The sequence below is a fragment of the Tetrao urogallus genome (assembly GCF_951394365.1).
Source record: "Tetrao urogallus genome assembly, chromosome: 24".
NCBI lineage: Eukaryota > Metazoa > Chordata > Aves > Galliformes > Phasianidae > Tetrao > Tetrao urogallus.
The window spans coordinates 1,226,776-1,235,095 of record NC_136837.1 but is presented as its reverse complement, the minus strand read 5'-3'; the positions used below and the strand labels follow the sequence as shown (position 1 = coordinate 1,235,095).

General features: G+C 50.3%; 1 protein-coding gene across 1 annotated transcript; it reads right to left on the bottom strand.

Moving 5' to 3' along the window:
• Positions 1-2,721: 2,721 nt before the first annotated feature.
• SNRPC (small nuclear ribonucleoprotein polypeptide C) lies at positions 2,722-6,596 on the bottom strand (the record flags this gene model as incomplete). The annotated part of the gene is made up of 6 exons (XM_079546440.1): positions 2,722-3,048; positions 3,971-4,075; positions 4,648-4,737; positions 5,776-5,884; positions 6,281-6,323; positions 6,589-6,596. 6 exons carry the CDS (start codon positions 6,594-6,596, stop codon positions 2,924-2,926), a joined length of 480 nt encoding a protein of 159 aa, XP_079402566.1. The 3' UTR covers positions 2,722-2,923.
• Positions 6,597-8,320: the final 1,724 nt, after the last annotated feature.

Sequence of the window (8,320 nt, the reverse complement as noted above, 5' to 3'; positions counted from 1 at the left end):
TCTGCAGGGCCTTCCTCCCCCCCAGGCACATCAGCGCTTCCTCCCAGCTCGGTGCCATCTGCAGACTTCCAGAGGGTGCCTGTGTCCAGGTGGAGGCTGGTAATGAGGGCATCCCCCAGGGCTCCGTCCTGGTGCTCTGTAACACCTTCATCCATGACAGCGATGATGGAATGCAGCGCACCCTCAGCAAGTCTGCTGACCACACGAAGCTGAGTGGGGCGGTCGATATGGCATAAAGAAGGGATGCCATGCAGAGGGACCTCAGCAGGCTCAAAAGGTGGGCCTGGGTGAACCTGATGAGCTTCAACACAGCAAAGTGCAGGGTTTGGCACTTGGGCCATAGGAATCCCAGGCATTTGTACAGACTGGAAGGAGCAGTCCTTGAGAGCAGCCCTGCAGAGAAGGACCTGGGGGTCCTGATGGATGAAAAACTGAATATGAGCCAGCAGTGTGTGATTACAGCTCAGAAAGCAAATGGGATCCTGGACTCCATCAGCAGAGGGGTGGCCAGCAGGGACAGGGAGGTGATCGTCCCCCTCTGCTCTGCTCTTGTGAGGCCCCACCTGCAGTGCTGTGTCCAGGTCTGGAGCCCCCAGTACAAGAAAGACAGAGAGCTGTTGGAGAGGGTCCAGAGGAGCCACAGAGATGATCAGGGGGCTGCAGCACCTCCCTACAAGGACAGGCTGAAGGAGCTGGGCTTGTTCAGCATGGAGAAAAGAAGGCTGCGGGGTGACCTCATTGCAGCCTGCAGTACCTAAAGGGAGCCTACAAACAGGAGGGGAGTCAACTCTTTGAAAGGGGAGATAACAGCAGGACGAGGGGAAATGGTTTGAAGTTGAGGGAGGGAAGATTGAGGTTGGATGTCAGGGGGAAGTTCTGTGCTATGAGTGGTGAGGTGCTGGAACAGCTGCCCAGAGAGGCTGTGGATGCCCCGTCCATCCCTGGAGGTGTTCAAGGCCAGGTTGGATGGGGCCCTGGGCAGCCTGGGCTGCTATGAAGTGTGGAGGTTGGTGGCCCTGCGTGTGGCAGGGGGTTGGAGCTTTGTGATCCTTGAGGTCCCTTCCAACCTGGGCCATTCTGTGATTCTGTGATGCACTCCGTTCCCTCATCCTGATCATCAATAAAATATCGAACAGAACAGGCCCCAATGCTCACCCCAAGGAACACCACTGCTGACTAGGCACCAGCTGGATTTAACTCCATCCAAAACTCTCCAGACCCAGCATCCAGCCAGTTCTGGACCCAGCAGACACCCATCCAAGCCTGTGGCACCCAGCAGCACAAGGGAAGCTCCTTATGGGGTCCAGCAGCTCCAGCTCAGCCAGCCATTATCAGCCAGCACTGACAGGAGCAGGGCAGAGCCAGGAGCACCCAGCACTGTCGCAGAGCTTCAGGCAGCTCTCAGCTCTGCCTTTATTAGCACTAATTGCTCACAGTGCTGGAGGTGCAGGGAAAATCCCTGAGCAGCTTCACACCTCGTTCTGTATGAGCTACCTCAGGACAGCCAAAGCCAGCCTTTGAGAAGCAGTGCTGAGTCCTAAAAGCATTCAGCATAAAACAATTGCTGGAATTAAAAAAATAATAATAATCTTAGAGCAGTTTCTGTGCTCCTTCATTTATGCTGCATTGCTCCTTGGACAGCAAGTTACATTTCACATGCTGGGGGATTTCATACTGTGCTACAAGGGAGTGCTTTGCTTCCAAGGCTGTGAAGAACAAAGAAATCCTTCATAAATGCTTGTGTTGTTCTTCAAATAAGGCACTGGAGCATTAAACTGATCAGTCAGTCCTTCACCAAGGAAGCCACGTGCTTTGTACTTGGCTGCATACGTTGCTTTAATCTGATAGCATGCAGCCACCCCACGTGCTTTGTAGACTTGAAGGCATGAAAAATGCCTTCCTAAAATACCACCTCGTATCAATGATTCAACTCAGAAAAGGAGCCCTTGCAGAAGTGCTGACCAAACACTTCCCTGCAAGATAACTCCCACTCTTTCATGTTAGATACAAATATGCCAAGAATGAGTTGGAAAATTCCACCTGTATAAACAGATGACAACCATCGTGCACAGAGCAGGCGGTTATGCAAACAGAATAAATTCTTTGGATTCAGTTAGAACTGTATGCTTGCATTAAGCACATGAAAACCACAAAGCCCTCTGCACCAACAGAAGGGCTTTGGTAATTGTCTTTAACCCCACATTCCTTCCCTGAAGAAGAAAAGTGGGCATCACCACTGCTGCCTCCACAGCTCTGATAATTTGATGACACGTGACACACAAACAGCAAATTAAAAACACACTTGTGAGTGGCAAAGCGATGACTTCAATCCCTCACTGCAAGCAGTGAGCTTCTAACAGCATCTCTTTGCTTCTCACAATATGGAATCAAGATTTTATTAAACTCATCCTGCTTCGTTAGGAATTAACACTGATTAACGTTAGTTTCCCCAGTTAGAGAGATGACTGCAGACCTTTTTGACATCACTTTTGTAAATTAAAACCATGCCTGCTTGCTTTGAAGCAAGAATTTCTAGTTAAAGAAAGCAGTCGTTCCTCTCTCTAGGGGTGTGATGTGGAAGTCGACTCAAGGAAAAAAGAAACCTTAAAAAGCCAAGTGCAGCACAAGTGGAGAGGGTGCAGCGAAGAGAGACGTCCTGCCAGGCAGAAAATCACAGCAGGCTTCAGGTGTTCCATACATAAACCAGCTTCAATGCTTTATTTCAACAGGGAAACAAACAAAAAACCAGACCAGTTACAAAAGCATCACTCCAGTGCGCATCTAAGGCAAACAGCCTGCAATCTGAAATAAGAGCAGATCTCATCTACACCCTGCTTTCATATAAAACCCTTGGGACGTAGGACTACGGCATTTTAGCACATGGAAGAGCACAACATGAAAAGAACCAGAGGGCTCCATGTCTTTATCTGTCGGGACGGGTCATCCCCGGCCGGGTTGGCACCATCATGGGCCTCGAGGGTGGCCTCATCATTGGGGGCCCTGGCATCATTGGCATGTGTCCTCCCATCGGGGGCCTCATCCCTGGAGCTATGAGAGGAAAGAGAAGACATCAGAGGAAAGCTCTCAGGATCAGCAGCTGCTGGGAACGTGCAGGTTTCCTCCCCAGACAGCTTTCATTTTTAAGTGTGTCATCTGAATCCAGAACACAGGGGGATGGGTTACGTTTCCCTGAAGGATATTAGAAATTAGTAGAGGAAGAATCACATTTCTGAGTTACGTTTCTGGCTTTGCAATATTGACTGACAAAATTATTTCAGCTACTCCTAAGAGATGCCAGCTCCATCACTGAATTGGAAAGTTCAGTTGGAATAAAGTGCTGCAAAGTCCTCCAGTTAAGGGTGTTTGCATAAGGCCTGGTGTGCTTCTTACAGCTGGGGAACAGCACTGCCAAAGGACATCAGGTGCTTTACCAAAAAGCAGAGAGACAGTGCCTTCAGTGCAACCCTCCATTCATTGCAGCCCTCCATTCATTGCCCAGCAGCCACTGTGCTGCCCATGTCACAGAGCATTATCTACCAGAATTGCAGCACCTGCAGGTGCACTTCACTTCACTGCTTTTGGTGTGCATGTGTGTATTCCCTTAGATTTGCTCCAGTAACTGAGTCAGCAAAACGTCCTCTGAGAATCCTTCAAATGCCAATAAGCAGAACAAAACATTTCAGTTTACCTTATTGAGGTAAATTGCTTCTCTGGAACACATTACTGCAGGACATTTTAAACAATAAGCTTCACCTACTGCTGAAGAGCATCTCTAGTGCAAAGATGAGAGCGCTGCAATCATAAAGCTGCTAAATAATTAAAGGCTGTGCTGTAAGACTAGAGGTAGAAGACCTGCCATTTACCACAGCAATAATTCCAGCAGGACTCGTAAGCGCTTTCGACGAGCAGTAAAGGACAGAACAGAACAGGCTGGCGACTGCTAATCACAGAGAATTATTTTCCCACTTACCAGGTCCAACTGGCATCATTCCTGGCGGGGGTGGGCCCATCATTGGCATCATTGGTGGTCCACCCATGTGGGGGGCCGGCATCATGCCAGGCCGCGGGGGGCCAGCTGGACACACACAGATCAGTTAGGTGCTCTCCTCAGCAATGTGCCATTTCAAACAGTTATTAACCTTCACAGGAAACGTCAGCAATTCCAATAACTTTCACTGTTTTACAACTGCCTGCCTTTGTTTTCAGTTTCAGCTTTGACTTCAGGTGCCAGATAGAGAAGCAAAGAATAGCCCAGCTATTATTTCCAACTTTGCATATTTAATGCAAGTAACTGCCACAGCCAGGCTCTGCACAAAGGGATCTCAAACGTTTGCCAGTCACAGGGCAAAACAAGGTTATCAATCTTACGTTATTATAGAAAAACCCCACTGTGCTGGAAGTTTTCACGAGGTTATCTGCACAGCAGCTATCAAGTAATGAGGGAGCACACGATTCTCTTGGTGCGCTCAGCATTACTAAGGCACAACAACCCGAAGATCTTGCAGTGCATTCCCTTACATTCCAATATTCACGAGCTCAACGCTTCCTTGCTCGATCCCAAGCTAAGAGGACTTTTCTTGGCAAGCCCAGGAAACACAGAACGCTGCTAAAGAGGTCTGCCATTACAGCCCAAAAGCAGGGACTTACGGATGCTGGGAGGCGGTGGGATCATGGCTCCTCCAGGAGGTGGTGCTGAGAATGGGGTCGGTGGAATTTTCCCTTGCTGAAATGCAGCCGCTACATTGGGGGGGAAAAAAAAAAGAAAAAAAAAGAGAAAGAATCCCAGAAGAAAAAACAGTTACTAAGCAGAGGAAGCTCCTGCCTCAACGCTCCTTCCCACGGCCAGCACTCAGAATATACTTAGCGTCGTGGTGCAACTCATTTGTTCTTACTCTGGAACAAATCCCTGGTTTACACTGCTTGTCAAGATGGAAGCACCTGATATTCCTGAAGACAGTTATTACAGTAATTACTCCAGCTGAGACTAGAGAGCTCCGTGATGAATTTCACACACCTACTGTAGTAGATAGCAGAGAAAATATGTCACATGATTTGCAGCTGTAACTTTTCACCTAGGATCATTAGATTAATCCATGTTATCTTGAGAAAAGGCAGGTGACAAAAAGCACGGAAAATATCTAGTGTGAAAGGGAAAAGAAGAAACTCAAGAGACTGGAGTTGATCAAAAAGAAGGCCAAAGATGCGACAGCTGGAAGCATCTAAAGAAGAAAGTTGCCATTAAGGTGAATTTGGCACTTCTATTTATGCCATTCAGACTGAAAAGAATTCGTATTAGGGAGACAGCTTAGAGGAGAAGAATCCCCAACACTGACAAAGGAAACTTTACTGAAGCCTACAGCAGTGAGGGAGGAAAACAAAAACAACCAAGGACATTTTCACTATCAAAAAAACTTGACCCTAAGGGTGTTAGTTTACAACTCAGCAGCCTGAGATAGAAAGTCTAAATCCCTGACCACAGGCATAGCTGTGTGCTATGGCAGCTCGTACGTTATGAGCAGTGATAAAGGTGGGTGTAACCACAACCACCTCAGCAACACTAAAACTTTAACTGCTGCAGGGCCCATCACACAGGGCTCCATCTGTCACGCAAAGATCACGCTGGGATGAGTTCAGATTCTAAGTCACATTTTCATTTGTGTTTCACAGAATAACCAGGGAAGTTATGTTGAATCAGCACAGGAAAAAAGGAAGGAAAGCACTTAAAGACAGAAGCAAAAGCAAAGCACACCAAGATCACAAAAGGATTCGTCTTACTTGTTTTATCAATCAGGCTCTGAGCTTGTTCCTCCATCCATTTCTGATAGTAGTCTTTCACATTTTCTTTGTGCTTTCGGCCACTGCAGTGAGTTTTTCTCACGGAGGGCTGAGAAAGATCACATAAACCTAAAGCTCACAAAACACCACGTAACACTACAATTTCTAGGAACTTTGATACAGCTATCTCCTTTGCAAGCACAGAACAGATTGGTTTTTGTGTGCAGGGAGAGGAAAGGTGCCGCACAACCCTTATATATAACTTATATATATAACTACCACGATTAAGACTCAAGTTTGAGCACAAAGCATGCTAATGCTAAGCCAGCTGCCTCCTACTAATATAAGGGTTGTTGAGTATTTCTGGCACACCTATTCCTCCTCTTTCTTTCTTTCTGCTATGACAAGCAAGCAGAACACCTCAGCATTTCAAATAACTTGCTTTTACTCCGTGCAAGTTTCACTTTGATACAGTCAGAACCAAAGATGAAGGCTCGGTACTCACCGAATCATGGGTGAGGTACGTGTCACAATAGTCACAGTAAAACCTGGCGGGGGAAAAGGACCCGTTAGCGACGGCATCTCACGCTGTGGCTGTTACAGCACAGCCCTCCACAGCCGCAGCACAGCGGCTCTCAGCGCTCTGCACCACCGGGACCCACCCTCCATCTTCCCAAGCTGCCAGAGAGCGGAACCAACGCGAGCCCCTAACGCCCCCGCTGCCGAACCAGGCGGCTTCGAGCCCTAACAGACCCCAGAAGCCCACAGCCCCTTCCGAAGCCGTCCCGCGTTCCTGCCCGCGGCCGCGCTCACTTGGGCATGGTGCTCCCCGCGCGCCGCCGCCAGGAAGTGACGCAATCAGACGGCGACACGGCAGCTCCTTCCGTCACGTGACCCCGGCGAGCCCACAGGATGCTCGGCGCGCTCTCGACGGTGGCGCGAGAGGGACAAATGAAGCAGCGCGGCTGCTTTGCGTTTCTTCAGCGCTCGGAGCAGCGGGCTCCCCGGCTCTGCCCGTATCCACATTTGTGCTTGAATCACTAAACCACAGGATCATGAGATGACCCGAGCTGGGAAGGACCGTAGGGTCCAACCCCATCTCAACGCAGCACTACCCAAACCCAAACTCAATGGCTGAGAGCAGCGTCCCAGTACCCCTTGGGCTCTGGCAACTTGGGGCTGTGTCCACAGCCCTAGGAGCCGTGCCAGTACCACGAGTGAGGTTCCCAGGCTGTGGTGCGGTCCTGGCACTGTGCCTAGAGAAGCTGTGAGTGCCCCATCCCTGGGGTTGCTAAAGACCAAGCCGGATGGAGCACTGGATATCCGGTGGGGAGCACTCAGACCATAGCAGGGGAGTTGGGGCTGAATGGTATTTAAACTCCTTTCCATCACAGAGCCATCTGTGATTTAAGGCCCCTTTTTTCCGCAAAGCCATCACAGAGCCTTCAATCACAGAGCCATGCTATGATCCTGTGGTTGAACCCAGGGCTTTCCAGACACCATGGAGGTAGGCAGGTGCTTGGCACGGCCACGTGGACACAGCCCTGCCACCGCAGTCTGTATCAGCATCACAGATCACAAGATCCAGCATACAACACAGGCAGTGACAGCGCGACCCTGCTTGCTGGGGCTGCAGGGACAGGGGCAGCACTACTTACTAAGTCTTACAGCAAAGAACGAGCAATGCAAGACGATATGCTCTATTCATTTTGCTTGTAATCCCACTGTTTGTTTTTCTGTGCAGTCTCCACACTGACCCTCACCCCCCTGTACAGTCGCTACTCATTTCTACCCACGCACCCCAACACAAGGGTGGCACTGTCAGAACAAAGCCGCCCTGCACAGCACTACAAAGCCCTCAGCTGGGCCTGTGTTTAGAACGCCTTTTGTAGCTTAGCACGCTTATGTTAAAGCCCAGCATGTCTTAAACAGAGTCAGAAATGAAGGCATAATGGCCTGTGCTCGCCCTGTCAGTGCTGAAGGGTGGTCAGGGCCTATGTTTGAGACATCACTTAGGTTTCCCATGTGAGACGCTGAGGTCAGGGCTCAGCGCGCGGAACTGCCACCATAAAATGGGAAACTTTAGCAAAAAGCGACACTTTGAGGGGAATTCAGGCAAAAAACAGCATTTTGAGGAAAATTCCAGGCCCGAAGGCGCACAGCCGCCCCGCCGTCCCAGCAGCCCTTGCGCCGCCCCGCAGCTCCCGGTGACGTCACACGGTCCCGTCCGCACGTGACTGATTTGCATACATAAACACGCGGCTCGCCTCCCGCGTCGCCTCCATATATGGGAACGTGCGGCTGGGGGGGGTTATGCAAATCGCCTTCCTTTCTACCGCTCTCATTGGCTGCGCTGCGCCCTCGCGTCACGCCAGCCGTACGCCACGCTCTCATTTGCATCCACTCCCCGCTCGCCCTTGCGGTTCCCCTTCCGCATCAGAACAGCGCCGTGCGGAGCGCGGGGAAACGCCGGCGCGGTGACGTCACAAGCGCGTGCGCCGGGGCGGAGCGGCGCATGCGCAGTGCCGTTAGCGCCTGGCGTCGC